Source organism: Otolemur garnettii, unplaced genomic scaffold (genome assembly GCF_000181295.1).
Source record: "Otolemur garnettii isolate 467f Iridium unplaced genomic scaffold, OtoGar3 scaffold00204, whole genome shotgun sequence".
NCBI lineage: Eukaryota > Metazoa > Chordata > Mammalia > Primates > Galagidae > Otolemur > Otolemur garnettii.
In genome coordinates this window covers 727583-746055 of record NW_003852599.1, presented here as the reverse complement: position 1 = coordinate 746055, position 18473 = coordinate 727583, and the positions used below count along the sequence as shown (strand labels likewise).

The following is an 18473-nucleotide window of genomic DNA, read 5'->3' as shown; positions in this document are numbered from 1 at the left end:
GCCCACCCTGGCACACCAAAGGGGCTGGTTCACCACAGCCAGGATTAGTGAAGCTCCTACCATGAGCTCTTGCTGAATCTACACTTTGTCCATAGGGACACTCAGAAGAGTTTCACACACAAAATTTTTTTACGTCATTTTTGTGTCTCACCAAGACCTTCAGGGACAGGAATTATTTTCCCTGATTTTCTAAAGAGGGAAGTGAATCCCCTCCAGACGGAGAAGTAAAGTACCTTGCTCAGAGTGCAAGACAGATTCACTGCGTGCTCTGTGCCCAGTGTGAGTAAGCCCAGGGAGGGAAAGTGACTTGCCTGAGGTCACACAGCGGCTGCAGGCGGGAGCAGACCCTGCTCCATTACCGCCAGTGCTGCTCCGCCCCCTGCCCGACCCTCCCCTCACATCAGAGTAGGAGTTACCAGACCAGCCTGCACTTCCTAGGAGAGCTGGCTCTGCTGCCCTCCTTGGTGTTGATGTGTTCTCCAAACTCCAGAGGCTAAGCCCACACACAGCAGGTGTCATCGGGGGCCTTTCCGCCCGGTGCCCTCCAGGCCAAGATCGCTGCACCTGACCTGCGTGCAGCACCCATGTTCCCCCCGCCCACCGAGGTCCAGGCCAACGCGGCTCCTCCGAGCCTCCCTCAGTCTCATCAGTGAAATGGGTCCGACCGCGGTGGGCGGGGAGCGCGGGGCGGCAGTGCGCCCGCCGGGTGCGGTGGGTGGGGCCGGCGCCTGACTCAGCCGGGAGGGCCCAGGGCTGCTCAGCCGGTCTGACCGGCCGCGATGCAAACGAGCGGGGCGCGGCCGCTCGGAGGGTGCCGGGAAGGGAGGCCGGCCGGGCGCCGCCGAGCCCTGCGCTCCGGGCGGGCAGTGAGCGCGGCGCGGTGGGCGACGAGGATGGGGCCGGGGCGCCCGGGAGAGCCGCAGCCTCAGGAGCCCCGCTGAACGCGGCCGCGGCGACCCGCGCAGGAGCCGACATGTGTCTGTGCCTCGGTGAGCGGCTGGGGACTGCGAGGGAGGCCCAGGGCCGCCCCGAAGCCTCGTGCCGGGGCGAGCTCTGTAATGGGAGCCGGAACCCTCGGGGTCCAAGGCTCCCACTGCGCGGCCTTGGGCAGGTCACTTTCCTCTCTGGGCCTCAGTTTCCCCACAGTGAGATGCAGGGAGGAGTGCTGCAGTGTCTGCTCCATGGGACCCGCCGCCCCTCGCCCCCACTTTTCTCTTCTTGCTGAGGGATGCGGCTGCCCTCCGAAGAGATGCTGGGGAGAGCAGGCTCTGTTTCACCCAGAAGCGAACGCAGAGGATCGGGACCCTGGCCCGGCCTCAGCTTCCTCAGCCTTGCGAAGGCCCCCATTTCCATCGCCTCCTCTCCCCCACGAGGCCGGGAGAGAAGGGCCTTTGGTAAACAGGGTCACCGGCTCAGCAGAGGAGCTGGGCTGATGTGCCCCCTCCCTCCACTCCCTGGGCACAGTGATGCCCTTTTGGGGCATGGGAGAGTCCCAGGAAGTCCCCACTCTCCAGCTGAATTTGTGAGCCTCAGTTTCCTTATCTGTAAATTGGAGCCAGTAACAGCCACCACCTAGGACTATCGTCAGGATGGAGTTAGCGCCTAAGAATAAAATGCTTAGCACTGTGCCGACCACACTATGTGCTCCCAAAATGTTAACTTAGAAATAAAGAAGGCAGGCTGGAGCAGTGGCTCATGCCTGTAGTCCTAACACTCTGGGAAGCTGAGGAACTCAGGAGTTTAAGACCAGCCTCGGCTGGGCGCCTGTGGCTCAAGTGGCTAAGGCACCAGCCACATACACCTAAGGTGGCGGTTGGAGTCCAGCCTGGCCCGCCAAACAACAATGACGGCTGCAACCAAAAAATAGCTGAGCGTTGTGGTGGGCGCCTGTGGTCCCAGCTACTTGGGAGGCTGAGGTAGGAGACTCGTTTGAGCCCAGGATTTGGAGGTTGCTGTGAGCTGTGATGCCACAGCACTCTACCCAGGGGGACAGCTTGAGGCTCTGTCTCAAAAAAAAAAAAAAAAAAAAGACCAGCCTGAGCAAGAGTGAGACCTCATTTCTATGACAAATAGAAAAAGGAGCAGGGCATGGTGGTGCACACCCTGGTGGGTGGTAGTTCCAGCTACTGGGGTAGCTGAGGCAGGAGGATTGCTTGAGCCTTAGAGTTTGAGGTTGCTGTCAGCTATGATGAGGCCACTGCACTGTAACCAGGGCAACAGAGCAAGATCCTGTTTCAAAAAAAAAAAAGAAGAAGAAAGAAAGAAAAAGAAAACGAACTCAGAAACTGTCCTGAGACTAGGTCCAGGGTTCCAGGCAATACCCCCAGGCTGGCACTGTGCCTCCTGTTTAACCCAAGTCTTGGTCCTGGGATACTGTTATTGAGCCCAGTCCTGAGCTGGGTGGTGTCTGGGCTGCCAGGTAGGTAGGTGGATGGGGTGAGGTGGGTCAGGCCCCTGGAGTGAAGTTGTCTTGCCTCTTCCTGTTTGACAGGCAGTTAATCCTCTTGAGGCCATTCCAGGCCATCATCTGCCCTCTGCTTTTCCTAGACCTGGTCTAGCTCCAAGAGTCCTGTGGGCTCCAGGAACCACAGACCTGCTGGACCAACCATAGGATCTGGGCCCAGAGAGGTGAGGGGCTGGTGCCAGGTCACACAGTGAGTCTGTGATGAATGGCCCCCCTTCCCTCCCTGCTCCCTGAGGATTGCCTCTTGGCACAGCATCCTGGAAGACAATCCATCTAGAAATTTTTTTTTTTTTTCTTTAGCTGCAGAGCTCCCCTATATGAACTATGATCAATCCTTTCTGCCACAGGTGAAAACACTGAGGTCTGGGAAAGAACTCAAAGTCAGATCCCACCAGGAGCAGCTAAAGAAATAAAAGGCTGTATAGTTCTGGGGCCTGACCATGATCTTAAGGTCTCAAAGCTGTGTAGAGTGAAGGACCAGCAGGCCAGAGGGCCAGCATAGTGTGTACCCTTGAGGGCAGAACCAGGACCTGGGGGAAATTCCAGATAGCAGATGAAAAACAACCTGAGCTGCCCCAGGAAGAGGGTTCCCGCTCCTGGGGATTTGCAGATAGGGGCTAGGCAGCCACTTGGCCTCTCAGAGAGACTCTGACTGAGTCCCAGTGTTCTTCACCTCATCCCCTTACCCTTGTCTTGTCCCTACCCAGTGCCCCCTACACTGAGAGCTTGCTTTTCCCAGTGCCCACTTTCCCACCCATCCCAAGGTGTGCCCACTTTCCCACCCATCTCCTCATAGAGGAGGGTCCTTCTTCCCATTTTACAGATGGGGACAGGAAGACTCAGAGGCTGGAGGTACCTGCCCCGGCTCTAGGCCATCCCGTTCAGCAGTGGTGTATTGAGCAGCTACTGTGCGTCAGGCCCTATCTATTAAAACAAACACCAAGCCGGGCCTGATCCCTGCCCTGTGAACAATGGCTCCAGGGCCATGGGGCTGGGCTATGATTGCTGAACACACTGTTGTGCCCCAGGCCCAGGGTGGAGCAGGCACTCAGTGAACATTTGTGTGATGAACAGATGAATGAATGAATCAGTGAATGTGGAGCTTAGTGGAAGGATCATGAGGTCTAGCGCTAAAGACCTGAGTTAGGACCTGCAACTCATGACCTCGAGTGCTAACAAGCACTACTACCCTTCAGTAAGTACCAAATTGTGTGCTTTCCCAGGAAACTGAGACTCAGAGAAGTCAAGTTATTGGCTCCAGGTCATCCAGAAATAGATTTAGAACCCAATGTTCATCACTCCTGCTGGGGCCTCAGTTTCCTCTTTTGGCCAGCAGGATAAGCCCCACCCACAGGCCTGACTTGGCTGTTCCGCACAGGTGGCCTGAGCGTGTGTGACTTCCGGAGGGTGCTGATGAAGACAGGTCTGGTGCTGGTAGTGCTGGGCCACGTGAGCTTCATCACAGCCGCCCTGCTCCATGGCACCGTGCTGCGCTATGTGGCTGCCCCCCACGATGCTGTGGCTCTGCAGTACTGCGTGGTCAACATCCTCTCTGTCATTTCCGCTATCGTGGTATGAGCAGGCTGGGAGGGTGGCTGGCAGGAGGGGGATGGAGGGGCTTTGAAAAGTTTTTAACAAGTTCCTACCCCAGAGCCTTTGGTGGGTAACCAGAGAGCCCAGGCACCAACTCTTGGTCCATAACTGCTCAAGTCACTCAACCTCTTTACCTCAGCTTCCCCATGGATAAAACCATGATGGTAATGGTGTTTACCTCTGAGAGTCCTAGTGAGTACTGACTGAGGTCATCCACACACAAAGTGCTTAACACAGCACCTGGCACATGGTTAGTGCTCACTACTGTGAACTGAGATTCGTGCCACCATAAATATCCCAAGTGCTACTGGACAGGAGCAAGGAGCGTCAGATCAGCTTGGGAGAGTCCAGGAGGGTTTCACAGAAGTAGAAATCTCTGAGATGGGTACTGATGGATAAGTAGGAGTTCCCAGATGGACTGCCCTGACCATAACCTTGTTGCATGGCATACCGGGACTAGCAAGTGGGAAAGGAAACTAGAACATCAATCTAAGTGCAGAGAATGGGAAATGCGAAGTATGGAGGTGGGAATGGCCAGGATCTGTTCTGGGGACATTGAACAGCCGGAGCTTAGCATTGGGCATGGTGTATAGTAACTGCTCAGTAAGTGGTAGCCATGATTGTGACTGCATGTCAGTGCCTGTTTGATTAATACAAGAATGAAAGGGCCTCAAGTTTGTAAAGCTCCTTTACAAACAGGCTTTTCAAAGCCCCTGTCAGCCGAGGCAGCCTCAGCCTATGGGGAACATTTGCTTAGACATCAGTGCCTGAATTCCATCCCTGCCACCTCCTGGCTGGGGGACTTACTCTTTCAATCCTGTTCCCCATGCTCTGCAAAATGAAGCTCCTGTAGCCTGCTAGCCTCAAGGCTAGGGTGAACAGGGATCATGATCATGGGCCCCAGCAAGTAGGAGAGTCTGGGCAGGACAGATGTGTTCAGGGGTGTTTGGAGTTACTCTTACTGACACTGTTGCTCTAACCAACCTGTGAGGAAGCCAGAGAAATGGTGAGCTCAGGGTTAGGAGGTACACCAGGGATAGGCTCTGGGTTGTGACCCCTGCAGCTTTGCCCACATTTACTTAGTTAATTCTTGCTACTCCCAATAACATAGCTGTTATTCTCCCTTTACAAAAGAGGAAGCCAAGACTCAAGGATTCACCCAAGCTCCCACTAATAGGAAAAAAGCCACACTGGATTTGAACGTATTTGTGTCTGACACCAAAGCAAACAGTCTTTCTGTGAGCTCATCCTGCAGAGAGGGGCTTAGTCCAGACACGGTGAAACACTTAGTTGTGGCTACACAGGAAATTAAAGACATGCTGGGCCTGGAACCCAGGACCCTCATCTTACCACTTGCCTCCCATGGATCTAGCCATGCTTAGTCCAGTGAGGGAACAATAGGAGGAAGACTGGATGGATGGAGCCCAAAGGTCCAGAAGGCAGCTGTTGGGCTAAATGGGGGTAGACCTACCCCTTGGGACAGAGGCTGCTTAGGGAAACCTGCATGAGGAAGCTCCTGAGCAGGGCTTGAAGGGTCTACACAGGCAGAGGAGCAGGAAGGGTGTCCCTGGTGAGAATTTGTGTGTGGCAGCACCCTGAGCAGGCTGGGTATGGGTGTCCACATCCAGGGCAGTGACAAGGGAGAATGGCCCAGAATGGGGTGGGGAAGCTCCCAGGGCTGGGGGCCTGATCACTGAGCCTGAAATACTTTTAAATGCTCCCAAGGATTTTGAATTCTACTCAAATGTCCTGGTTTGTTTTAATATAGCAATTTTGGTTTTAGTTCCTTGCTGGTTGGGTTTCTTAGTTTTTTTCTGGAAGATATGTCACATATATCCTATAGTTTAGCATACCCCTTGGCTTGCCCCCCCACCACCACATATTTGAGTCTCACAGCTGTAGGCAGTGGGGAGTCATGGAAGGTTGTAGGCAGGGAGTGACTGCTTTAGAAATAACACTCCAAGGCTGGGCCATGAGAAGGCAGCAGCTGTGTGTAGATGATGGTAATGAGGCCAAAGCGAAGCAGGGGATGAGGGGTGAGCGGGTAGTGGGTTGGAAGGCCAGGATTGGCATTGGTGGAATTTTTGTCTAAGGGTGGCCCTGACCCCCTGCCTGCTCCCTTGCAGCAGGGGGTGAGAGCTGATTCAAGCTTCCCCACAGGTCATCGCCTCTGGTATTGCAGCCATAGTGTTGTCACGCTACCTTCCCAGCACCCCTCTGGTATGTGGCACCTCCTGGGATAGGGTTTTGGGGGTAGGGTGCCACCCCCAAGAGCCTGCCCTGCTTGGAGGGGATGAGACCCCTCAGTAGGCCAGAGCTTCCCATGGGGACCAGCCTGATGCCCACTGACCAGTGGCTTCCCCATACAGCGCTGGACAGTGTTTAGCTCAAGCTTGGCCTGTGCTCTCCTCTCTCTGACCTGTGCCCTTGGCCTCTTGGCCTCAATTGCTGTGACTTTTGCCACCCGGGGCCAAGCACTACTGGCTGCCTGCACTTTTGGGAGCCCTGAACTACTGGCCCTCACACCTGACTGCCCGTTTGACCCCACACGCATTTACGTAAGTTGCTAGACCTGGGATGGGGAGGCATGCAGGTGTTCAACAGGGCTGGGAAGTATTCTCAGAGCCCTCCACTACCTGTCCCAGACAACCATCTCTGCCTGCTGTGCCCCACAGAGCTCCAGCCTGTGCCTGTGGGCCATCGCACTAGTGCTCTGCATGGTGGAGAGCCTGTTTGCTGTGCGCGGCGCCCAGCTCACCCACCAGCTGCTGGAACTGAGGCCCTGGTGGGGGAAGAGCAGCCACCACGCGGTAAATCCCCTCCACAGCCCTGACTTCCAGTATCCTGGGAGACCCTGCTGGGGAGCTCAGATCAGTAGCCCCACCCTCTGTACAAGGTCCCCACCTTAAGAACTGGGGTAGGGCAAAAGTTTTCTCCCCAGAAGCAAAGGAAAAGGCTTGGAGGCTCAGAGAGCCCAGACACCTGGTTCTCCCAGGGCCCAGGATGAGTCTTAAGGGAGGAGGGAGTATCTGGGCTCAAATGGGTCTGGCCTGGCTCTTGCATGGAGGTGGGTAATGATTCCCCTTTGCCCCAAGAGATCCCCCAGCCCTCCCCTCCTCACATTCCCTGGGTGCCCTGGAGGAAGAGACCCAGGCCCAGACACACTGGGCCTGGCAGCCTCCTATGTCTCGCAGATGCTAGAGAGCCCAGAGCCTGTGGAGGGCCAAGACCTGCTGATATACTAGCTCTGAGCCTCTGACCCTCTGAAAGCTGATGTCTCATCCAGGCCCCAGGACCACTGGCAACCAAGTCTGTACCATGACCAAGCTAAGATTCCTGGAACTGGCCCAAGAGGGTTCAATGGACCCTCAGAGATCCAAATGAGGCTTTCGACCCCTTCCCCTGACCACCTAGCCCACTGCACTGAAATGAGACTTTATTCTGAAGTTATTAAAAAGAACAGAGATGTTCCACTTGGCTGCATGCAGGGGTGGCAGGGGACAGGCGGGTGGACGGGTGTTTAGCCAGGGGGGCCGTGCTTCTTTCCTACACAGGACGCTGTGGATGGAGTTCTAGGTGCATCTGTCCAACTGTCTGAGGGTCCATGTGTGTATGTACAAGAGAAGCGAAACACAGAGGGGTTGGTGGGTCTGTATGTGGCTGGCTGTGTTCATCCAAGAGCTGAAAGGCAGGCGGGGCTTCAGGGGACCCACATCTGACAGGCTAGAATCCTGGGAGGTTTTCCTTTGCATCATGGCCTTAGGACCAGCAAAGCATGGAGCAGGCTGGGTGAGGCCCAACTGCAGGAAAAGATGGCTCAAGGAAGCTTCTTCCTCAAACCCCCACACCCCTGGAATCATTCTCCCCCCCACCACATAAAAAGACAGGCTCCTCCCCCTGGGCATGACTACCCCCTCCAACCAGGCTGAGACCTGCGTTAGGGGGTATGCCTCTGGGTTGCGGTTGCTAGAGGGTCTGCCCTGTTGATGAGGATGGGAGAGAGATGGCTGAGTTCCCTGGTCTAGGTAGGTATGGGAGGGCTTAGGCTGACTGCGGGGCACAACAAGATAGCCTGCGTCTCTCTATCATTGCCTCTTGGATTGGGGCGGACTAATCGCTTGCTTGCCTGGGCCTGGGGAGACTGCAAAGTTCTCTCCAGAGGCCTCCCCAAAGTGCAGTTCTGGGGTTTGGGGTCCCCGAGTCTGGCCCCTAGCCTGGATAGGAGGCAAAGGAGAGGAAGCTGAGAGCGGGAGGGGGCCGGTGAAGGCAAGGGAGGTGGGGGGACCTGGATCCTCTCGCTCAGAATTGAGAGGCGCTGCTGGGGTCGCACTGCAGCAGGCGCACGATGGACGGGTCGCTTTTGGCCCCGCGGATGAACTCCTCCAGAGACAGCTTGCCTGCGGGGTGAGGGAAGCTGTGACCGAGGAGAAGTGGCGGAGGAGCATAGAAGTGGGAAAGGGAGGGAGGAGGTGGCGCCCGCCCCATCCCACCGCTGCCCCCTCACCGTCGTTGTTTGTGTCCATTTGGCGGAAGATTTTCTCAGTCCTCTTTTCTGGGGTCGACTCATCCTCCGGCATCTTCATCACGGAGGAAACCATCTTGTAAATAGCCTGGGGGGGCGGAAAAGCGAGGACAGAGAGTGAGAGGAGCCGGCCTGAGCCCCCCCCCCGCCCCAACATTCAGAGACGTCCCCAGGCACGCTGACGTTTGCCCCCCCCCCCGGGGGAGAGCTGGAGTGGAGGTCACTGAGGCGTGGGGAGCTGGGAAGGAGCTTCTGGGAAGGCTTCCCAGAAGAGCGGGCTAGTGGAGCGGGCGCTGACCAAGTTCCCTTGGAGGGCTAGGTGGGAAAGGAACAAAGACACCGCAGCGCGAAAGCTCCGAGCGGGCGCCAGGAATTTGGGAGTGCAATGGGTCAGGAGCGATGGATCCGGATAGCGAAAGACCTAGAACGCCAGGCTTTGGATCTCGTGGGGTGGGGCCGCAGGTTGGGAGTAAGCCCCGGGTTAGCGCAGCTTCTCGGGAACTCGACGGCCGACAGGGGGCGCAGGGCCCAGAGGGGGCGGGGAACATTATGCAAATGAATGCAAATGAGCATCTGCCGGGGGCGGGGACAGCCTAGGCTCTGCAGGCTGAAGGCGGCAGCCGCCACGTGCGGGAGCTACCGATGCAACGCGAAGGAGGGTTTTTGCGCTAAATGTACAGCGTCTGTATGGCTTGGCCTGAGGGATGGGCCGGGTCCTAGTGCCCTGGAGCTCAAGGACCTGACTGGGCGCCTCAACCTTGCATCTTTTCCTGACCAACACCTCCTCCAAGAAGCCTCCCATCCCACAAACTTGTCCTGCCTCAGATCCAGCTTCAGCCTCCGCACTGGTCTCTTCCAGCCTCTTTCTCGTGGGTCTGTCCCCCACGCTGCCTCTGAAAGCTCTTTCCAAACACAGATTCTCCACTGCTACGTCCCCAGCCCAGCACACCACCCCCTCGCTCCCCTCATACACAGGCCTCCCTCCAGGCCCGCCTTGCACCCAGCTCCTTCTGGCTGCTGCCCCACGCTCCTTCTGCTGCCTCCCACTCCTCCTTGGGGCTCAGTTTACATGACGCTTTCTTAGCAAGGCCTTCTCTGACCCAAGCTGGGTCAGGGTGCATATGCAGGACCATAGCCGCCCGGACTTTTTCCTTCAAAGACACCTCTCTGGAAGTAATTATGTCTTTGCAGAATTGTTCCTAGTCCTCTCCATACACACAAGGTCCAGGGACATCTGGCTAGTGCCCAAATCTCAGAACTTAGTACAGTGGCACCTGGCAGGGGGCGCTCCTGTATAAAAGCTTTTGGCACCTCCACTGCCCTCTGTACCAAGTTCAAATCATTCTGCCCTTGGCATTCAAGACTCTTCACAATCTGCAAGATGCTGACATCTCCACCATCAGGCCTGGGTGATTCTGGCAACAACCAAACAGTTCTGGGCTTTTCAGATTCCCCAAGATAGAACAATAATGCTAGCCACCTTTTATCAGTCACCTACTATGTGCTAGGTACTTTACATGCAACAATTCTAAACCTGACATCCCCTTTGAAAAGTAGGTATCATGATCCCCATATTTTGGATAACCAAGGCTTAGAAAGAGAATTGATGGCAGGGACTGGGTGGATCTGAACCTGCTCCCTCTTTCTTATTTTTTTTTTCTTTTTTTATTGAAACAGAATGTCACTTTGTCACCCTCAATAGAATGCCATGGTGTCATAGCTCACAGCAACCTCAGACTTTTGGGCTCAAGCAATCCTCTTGCCTCAGCCTCCTGAGTAGCTGGGACTTCAGGCACCTGTCGTGATGCCCAGCTAGTTTTTCTATTTTTAGTAGAGATAGAGTCTCACTCTGCTCAAACTGGTCTCAAACTCCTGAGCTCAAGCAATCCACCCTCCTCAGCCTGCCTGAGTGCTAGGATTACAGGCCTGAGCCGCCACCCCTGGCCTGAACCTGCTCCCTCTTAATTGCTGAATGGAGGCCAGGACAGTGACCATCAGGATCTTTGAAATCAGATGAACCTGGAGAGGCATCCTGGTTCCACTTCTTACTTGCTGTGTAGCCTTGGACAAGTACTTAGCCTCTGTGAGCCTCAATTTCCTCATCTATAAAATAGGAGTTATCCTATCTCTCTTATTAGGGTTGTCTAGAGAGGATTGAGTGAGAGTGCGTATGTAGAAGAGTTGAAATAGTGGCTTTCTATGGTAGATGGTCAGTAAACAGCAGCTCATGTTATAGTCATTATTCATCTACCACATCCTCAGGTCTTCCCTCAGTCTTCTGGCTCCCAGATGTCACCTTTAACCCCTGTCACTGAGCTGATCAGCATGGCCTGAACATTTGTCTCTCACTATAGTGAAAGCCCCAAGAGGCAGTCTTTTCCCTTCCACCGTGTCCACCACGTGGCACAGGGCTGGGTCCTGAGAAGGACTAAGTAACTTACAGAGTGACCACTCCCCTTGAGACAACCATTCTCCTGCACCTCGAATTAATTGTCTGAAATTGCTATTTGCTCATGGTTTCACTGGAGCCAACTTGTCATTAATTAGGCACTGGGGGTTGCAGAGCTCTGTCTGCACCTGGTGTCTAGACCTGCCAGGCTACCATAAAAGAAGCCAGAGACCAGCTAGAAAGAGATCCTGAGGATGCCTAATGAATAGGGCAGGCTTGACTGATGCCTTGGGTATGGTGATTCTAGAAGGACTAAGATTTGCCAGTACATACCAGTGCAACCACACTAACTTCCAGATTGGTTGGTATCCATCTGCTGCCTAGTCCCTGAGGGATCCTCCACCACCCTAGTTAGTCCCAGAGATCCCCACCATCCAGCAACTACAGAGTTAATGCCTGGCCCACTTTCTCCCCAGCCATAGACATAAAGAACACATCATATTCTAAGGCCCATTCTGCTTCAGCTGGAGAGAGCAGACCCAGACCCTTAGCAAGAGGAGAAGCCAAAGTCAAGAGTCCAGCAGGATGAATTGGGAGGGGGAGCAGTCGGGGGAGCAGTCAGCAGAGCAGAGGGACCAGAGCAAAAGGATTCAGAGCTGCAGAAGGGGCAACAGCTTTTGCAAAGTGGTGGAGCAGGGTCACTCTGGGCACATTTCACGGATGCTGAAAAGGCCATTCTGGTTAGAGCAGAGGCTGTGAGGAGGAGAAGATAATAACGCACAATCGCTAATGTTTACCAAGTACCAATTATATGCCAGGCCCTCTGCTACAGTCCCTACCCCACTTTATCCCTACAATAACCTTATCAGATAGGGGCTTAACACTCCTTCCTTACAGGTGAAGAAACCTGTAAAGGCTCAGGAAAAACACGGGCAAGGAACTGCGTAGGTAACATGGAACCCGAGCCCTCCCTGTCTTCAATGCTGGGCTGATCAGATGTGTGCTCTGGGAGATTTTTGAAATAAAGCTAACATGTAGCACAGTTAAAATTGTACTGAAAAAGGGCATTCAGATCAGTTCTTTAAATCTTTTCATGAGGTCAGTGTTAACTCCCCCCCTTTATAAATGAGCAACCTAAGAGGTAAGGCCAACTCCAGAAATGGAAGCCTGGCCTCCTTGCTGGGATGTTCAAAGCCTTCTGAAAAGGCAGCTCTGAGTAGTGACCAGCCTCAGTTTGACTCCATTTATGTGCTGTGTGACTTTGGGCAAGTTACTCCACCTCTCTGAGCCTTATGGGGTTGTCGTAAAGATGCACTGAGCTCATAGATACAAATGGTTCCTTCAGTATTACTCTCTTAGTGGGCCCTCAGTTAGCTGGAAGGTGGCAGAATGTAGAAGTTAGAGCCAGGTGGCCCACTCACAGACTGTGTGGCCTCAAGCAAGTGCTTTTACCTCTCTGAGCATCCATTTTCTCCTGAAAAAATGAGGTTCCATAAAACATAACTGGCCTGTCCTCCACAGAAATGTCAAGTCATAAAAGACAAAGGACAACTGAGGAACTAGTCCAGATTAAAGAGGACTAAAGAGACATGACAATGAAATTCAATGCATGATCCTTGACCAGGAGCAAAAATGCTATAAAGAAATGGAGACAGTTGGTAAAATTGAATATGATCGGTAGATTAGATAATAGCATTGTTTCTATGTTAAATGTTCTGACTTTGATAATCATATTATGGGTTATGTAAGAGAATGTCCTTATTTTTAGGAAATACATCCTGATGTATCCAAGGGTAAAGGGACAACGTTCAGAACAACAAGAAAACAATATATACATGCTTGCACACTCACACGCACACATAATGATAAAGCAACTGTGGCAAAATGTTAATTGGTCAATCTGAGTAAAGGGTCTATGGGAGTTTTCTTGATTTTTCTTTAAACAGGAAATATTTCCTAATAAAAGTTTTAGATGGCATTATAAGAATAGCCCCTGCCACTACTTGCCACAAGGTCTGCAGAGAGGATCAGAATGGGGGGAGGAGGCACAAGCTGCCAGGTCCTGCACCTGGCATGCCGGGGGCCCCGAGCCCACCTGCACGATCTCCAGCATCTCCTCCCGGCTGATGTAGCCGTTGCCATCCAGGTCATACATGCTGAAGGCCCACATGAGCTTCTGCTCCAGGCGACCTCGAGAGGTCACACTCAGTGCAATAATGAACTCCCGGAAGTCGATGGTGCCATCACTGTTGGTGTCAAAGGTGCGGAAGACATGCTCAGCGAACTTGGAGGCGTCACCGTAGGGGAAGAAGTTGGCGTAGATCTTCTTGAACTCGTCCACGTTGAGGATGCCCGTGGGGCAGTCCTTGAGGAAGCCCTTGTACCACTCCTGCAGCTCCAGCTCTGAGAACTCTGTGTTCTCCCGTAGGTCCTGCAACATCTCGGGCCGCAGCTTGCTGTTCTGCTTGCCCATGGCCACTGAGCCAAGTCCCACCTGGGTCCCCAAGAGGGTCGAGGGACAGAGAGGAGTTGTTAGGCCTTCTTGGTTACTTGACGCCACTCCAGAAGGAACCCCTGCCACCAACCACTCCAGCCTCTTATTTGACCCAGTGAGACAGAGGAATTGGCCCAGGGTCACATAGCCTACACCAAGGTCTCCTGCCTCTATGACATGTTCCACACTTAGACTTTCCTGGAGAACAGACCTGGACAGGGGCTTACATTTACTGAGGCCCTTCCTGGTGCCAGCCACTCAGCCTTTTCCAGTGCATACCATTATACCCTCCCAAGGGGAAGTGTGGGGATGAGCCCCACTTTACAGACGGAGAGGTAGTCTCAAAGAAGGGAGATGACTTGCTTCAGGTCACACAGCCATGGCATGCCAGAGTTTCCCTGGAGATACAGAAAGACCTGGTTCTCCTCCTTCCTCTCCCCTCCCCCCTTACAGACTCACATGTGCCTGCTCACCCCAAAATGCCCCTGCAGCTCAGATACTGCCCTATTCTCTGCCCCACAGGTGTGACCAACAAGAGGCAGCATAGAGCAGATCTTGGTCTGGGCTCCAGAGCCAGGTCACTGGGTTTGAATTCCAGCTCTCCCTCTTAGCAGCTAAGTGACCCTGGGCGTGTTCCTCATCTGTAAAGTGGGGTGATAATAATACTTACCTCCTAAGCTTGTTGTAGAGATTAAATTAGTTAATACATGTGAAGCACTTAGAACCGTGCCTATGTAGACAGGGCTACATAAGTGTTAAATAAATAAACATGACCCAAGTGCCCCAGAAGGCATGCACAATACTATGTAAGTGAATGTATATTGACACCTATTCTGGTACACAGCTCACCAAATCCACACACCGGTTCTCACGCCGCTCACGTACCAGCCCACACCCACCCATGGAGCCACCATGCCTCCACACATGACAACATTCCCTCTGCTCCACAACTCACATGTACTGACACATGGGACCACGCAGAACTCCCATACCCTGTGCACCAAGACACACCAGCCCACAGCCCCACATGTCTCACACATGCCATCACACGCCAACTCGCATGCCGACACCTCTCACATGGCCAGTGGCACGTGTGGGACCTTCAGGCACCCTTGCCATTTTTCTGTTTTTTCCCCGGGGTACTGCCAGATCCCAGGAGAGGGAGCTGCAGCCCTTCCACACCTACTGGGGGTGTCTTTTCCAAGGAGACACCTAGTCCAGCCGACCTTCCTCAACACTTACTTTTAATCTAGTCTTGGAAGGTCCCCTTAGTGCAGAGGCTGTGGAGGCTGAGGGGAAGGCAAGGGAGAGGAGATGACCATGTCGTTCTGGGCAGGGATGTAGGGCTGTGTTTGGGTGACCTCTCCCAGCTTGGGGCCACAAGCCAGACAGGGCGAGGAGGGTTCCTTGTTTGTGTGCACGATGCTCTGTGCACTTGTGAGTGGGTGTGTGTGCCAGAGTGCATGTGCTTAGGTATAACGTGTGCCTCTGCGCTCTGCATTTGTCTTGCATGTGTTTCTACCCATGTCTGTGCGTGTGCGCTGTTTGTGTGACCAGGTATGCGCCCATCACAGTGTGAGGGAATGTGCCTGTGTGGCCATTTGGGGGACCTGTGTTTTGTCCTCAGCAGTGTGTCACGTGCATGTTTCTGTAAGTTGATGCCCCTCCCTTCTAGATCAGCCTCTTCTGCCCCGGGCTGAGAACCCACCGCACAAGTGTGTGGGAAGGGACTGAGGAAATGCGCAGGGCGAAGGTGAGGGAGTGTGTCCCTTACTTCCCTCCTCAAGGTCCGAGGAACTGGGTCACCGGGGCGGGGGCAGAGAGATGCGTTGAGCAAGAGAGCTCTCCAGTGCCCCCTCCTCTGTCACCCTTGGAGTTGTCCCCTCCCAATTGGAAGAAGATTATGCTGTCCCCACAAAGACCTCCAGTCCCCTAAATGGGAAGAACCTGAGCAATCTGCCCCGCAGACCCTCTCCAGTTTTCCCCATCTGTGGACCTGAGCCTCCGCCTCAATCCCGCCAGCACTCGCCGAGCGCCGGGCACGGGGCCCCTCCTGGAGGGGGCGCTCCCGGACGGCCGAAACGCAGCTCCTCGGGGCCGGTCACCCGGCGGTCAGCACCCTGGAGAGCACCGCGTATTCCCCGGGGAGTTCCTGACCCTTTCGCCACCCCCCTCCACCCCCGAGGGAGGATTCCCCGGAGGCGCGGGAGCAGCTGGGTGAGGGAGCCCTGGACGTGGCCCCTAGCTACGGACTCCCCCTGCCCGCATTCCCCAGCCCCTGCCGGAGCGGCCCCCACTCACCCAGCGACGCGGAGACACCGACTGCGCAGGGAAGGCGGCGCTGCTGCGGCGCGCGGCAGCAGGGGCGGCCGGAGGGGCGGGCGGGACTGAGAGGGAGACGCCCCGCAGCGTTCACCCGGAGGCCCTCCCCTGGGGGGGTCCCCTCCAGCCCCGGGGGGAGCGGTGCGCTAGGCTCCGCCCCCGCCCCCGCGCCAGAGAGGGAAGGGGGCGCCCTCACTTCCCTGGCCCCCCTCTTGAGGAAGCACCCGGCGGGGGAGGAGGACCGCGGCCCCCATCTCCTCAGCAGCTCTACCCAGGTACCCTGAATGGAGGGGCGGGTCAATGCCAACAGACCTCTTTCCTTAGCCGGGGACAATCCCTGGCCGCTCCGCTCCCTCTTCCCCCATCCCCACCTGGGCTCCGAGCCGCACGTCGCTCCGAGGGCGGAATCAGGATCCTCGGGCGGTTCGATAGGCACCCTCCCTTCTCCCCCGCTCCTCAACTCCGGAGCTAACTAAGCTGGGGGGGTCTTTGGGGGAGGGGAGAGCGCCCATCCCTCCAGTCCGTGAGGTCTTCGGGATGGGGGCCAGACACGCCCCCTACCCCACCTCCACTTGGAGACCCGCCTCCATCTCCTGCCCACCATTCCCGGTCTCATCCCTGATCCCCTCTCAGGAGAGGGTAAATCTCACCTCCCAACCGCTCCTCCTACTCCCGCCTCCAATCAAGGAAGCCCCCTCCCTTTTTCCCTCCCCAACCTCTACTTGTGCAGGATGGCGACATACAAGAACAGAAGAAGATCTCCATCCAGCCTGAAGGTTCTGAAGTGTCTGGGCCCCTGCCTGCAGACAGGACAGCTCCCCTCCAGAGTCAACCGCGCCATCACAGCTCCTCCTGCCCATGTGGGGTTGCAGCCTCCTTCCCGCAGCCTCAGCAACAAAACCCACTTCCTGGGCTTATATTTGGTCCTTTCTTCATCTCTGGGAGGTGCTCCTTATTGTCCCTACTTTACAAATGAGGAAACAGGCTCAGAAGGGTTAAAAGATTTTTCCAGTGTGTCTTACAGCTAATGAGTGGAATCCATGTGCCCTCATTCATTCATTCCACAATTATTTTTAAAACACTAGTGCTGCAGCCAGCGCTGTTCTGTCTGGGAAGTGGGCAATAACACTGGACCTAACATAAAAGTCAATTCTGTAGTATATGGTAAGTGTTTTCGAAAAAGTTGTGGTGTGGAGGTTAGGATAGTGACACATCAGGAGCCTTGGGAACCATGCCAAGGACTACAGATTTTTATTCCACGTAAAATGGGAAGTCCTTGGCTTTGAACAGCCTGAGAGGGTCTGACTTCCATGTCAATAGTTCACTGGGGCCATTATGTCAAGAACAGGCTTTGAGGGGGTTGCAGTGATCCCAGTGCTCTGGGGAAGCTGATGCCAGGAGTTGGAGGTTGAAGTGAGCTACGGTCATCATGCCACTTAGCTCCAGCCTGGGTAAGAAAGTGAGACCCTGTCTCTAAAAAAAAAAAGTAGACTTAGGTTGGGGGCAAGGTGGGAACATGGGAGCATTTCAGGCTGAGAGATGACCAGGGAGTGGATCTGGCTTCTGGACTCACTTTGAAGGGAATCCTGACAGCTCTGCCATCTGCCTGGAGAGCTCCTTCCAGTCTAGTGCTTGTTTTTTTTTTCTTTTTAGAGACAGTCTTACTTTGTCACCCTCAGTAGAGTGCCATGGCGTCACACCTCACAGCAACCTCCAGCTCTTGGGCTTTAGGTGATTCTCTTGCCTCAGCCTCCTGAGTAGCTGGGACTACAGGCGTCCCCCATAACGCCCGGCTATTTTTTTGTTGCAGTTTGGCCGGGGCCGGGTTTGAACCCGCCACCCTTGGTATGGGACCCATGCCCCACTCACTTAGCCACAGGTAATGACTAGTGTAGTACTTTTTAAGAGCCAGCAGACCCTCCTGCCTCCTTAGGGCTCAACCAAATCTCTACCTCAAGGTTTCCAGACCAAGCCCCTCAGGTCCTCAGAGTCTCTAGCACTTGTCCTTCCTACTTGGGAACAAGTGAGAAGGTCTCAGCTGGAGGGGCTGAGAAGACAGGCTGGGATGGGGTAGAGACAGCTGGGCCCTCCGGAACACACGGGCTCCACAGTGTGCCTTGGCTCTGATGTTGGGACCCCCAGTAGAGGCGTGAGAGACGCCAGACGAGCGTGGGTGGTTCCCAGCTGCTCCTGCGTGAGGACCTGGGTGCTGGGAGAGACTTACTGCTCAGCCCCTACCTCAGGCCCCTCCAGGGACAAGCTCCCTACCTTCTCTCCCCACTAGGCCTGGAGAGCCATTGTGCTCAGGTCTGCCTCAGAGTGAGGCATCCAGGAGGGAGAGGAGGCTTGGCCCAGGGTAGAGGTGGGAGGTAACTGAAGGCAAGGTCTACTGAAGAGTCGGTAAGTTAGGGGGAGGGGATTCCCCACTGTCTGCTGAATGAGGTGGGGGCAGAGAACTCAGGGATAGCTGCCTTCCTTTACCACAAAAGACAGTCGGAACAACTCCCAGGACGCCAGAGAGATACGGTATCTGGCAGGCACCTCATTTGATCCTCAGTGATCCTGAGGAATCAGTCCTGCCACTGCCACTGTACAGATATGGAGACTGAGGCTCAGAGCAGTGAAGTCACCTGCCCGAGGTGATACAGCAAGAAAGCAACAGTGTCACAATCTGAACCCAGTTCTGTGT

The 18473-nt window shown here is 54.8% G+C and overlaps 2 protein-coding genes across 6 annotated transcripts; one reads left to right on the top strand and one right to left on the bottom strand.

The window, feature by feature from the left end:
* Positions 1–856: 856 nt before the first annotated feature.
* TMEM54 (transmembrane protein 54) lies at positions 857–7528 on the top strand. Of its 5 annotated transcripts, none has more exons than XM_003801262.2 (6): positions 857–989; positions 3843–4036; positions 6218–6277; positions 6427–6615; positions 6733–6867; positions 7252–7528. In XM_003801262.2, exons 1-6 carry the CDS (start codon positions 974–976, stop codon positions 7300–7302), a joined length of 645 nt encoding a protein of 214 aa, XP_003801310.2. In that variant the 5' UTR covers positions 857–973; the 3' UTR covers positions 7303–7528. The 5 variants fall into 5 exon arrangements, with proteins under 5 accessions (XP_003801310.2, XP_023363536.1, XP_023363537.1 ...); XM_023507768.1 differs by having other exon boundaries at positions 7199–7258; XM_023507769.1 differs by having other exon boundaries at positions 884–989; positions 6218–6284; positions 6533–6615; positions 7252–7302.
* A 551-nt stretch (positions 7529–8079) lies between these two features.
* Positions 8080–15857, bottom strand: HPCA (hippocalcin). Its single transcript, XM_003801260.2, has 4 exons — positions 15764–15857; positions 13064–13462; positions 8562–8667; positions 8080–8454 (listed from the first exon to the last, which is right to left on the bottom strand). The coding sequence occupies exons 2-4, from the start codon at positions 13439–13441 to the stop codon at positions 8357–8359; spliced, it is 582 nt and encodes a 193-aa protein (XP_003801308.1). The 5' UTR covers positions 13442–13462; positions 15764–15857; the 3' UTR covers positions 8080–8356.
* Positions 15858–18473: the final 2616 nt, after the last annotated feature.

Bases quoted from the DNA above. Each gene is read 5' to 3' on its own strand.
- TMEM54 (XM_023507768.1), top strand. The intron at 4,037-6,217 runs GTATGAGCAGGC...GCTTCCCCACAG, and splicing joins CTGTCATTTCCGCTATCGTG to GTCATCGCCTCTGGTATTGC. The intron at 6,616-6,732 runs GTAAGTTGCTAG...TGTGCCCCACAG, and splicing joins TTGACCCCACACGCATTTAC to AGCTCCAGCCTGTGCCTGTG.
- HPCA (XM_003801260.2), bottom strand. From the start codon at position 13,441: ATGGGCAAGCAGAACAGCAAGCTGCGGCCCGAGATGTTGCAGGACCTA. The intron at 8,668-13,063 runs GTGGGCTCGGGG...CCGCCCCCCCAG, and splicing joins AGATGCTGGAGATCGTGCAG to GCTATTTACAAGATGGTTTC. The intron at 8,455-8,561 runs GTGAGGGGGCAG...CTCACCCCGCAG, and splicing joins AATGGACACAAACAACGACG to GCAAGCTGTCTCTGGAGGAG.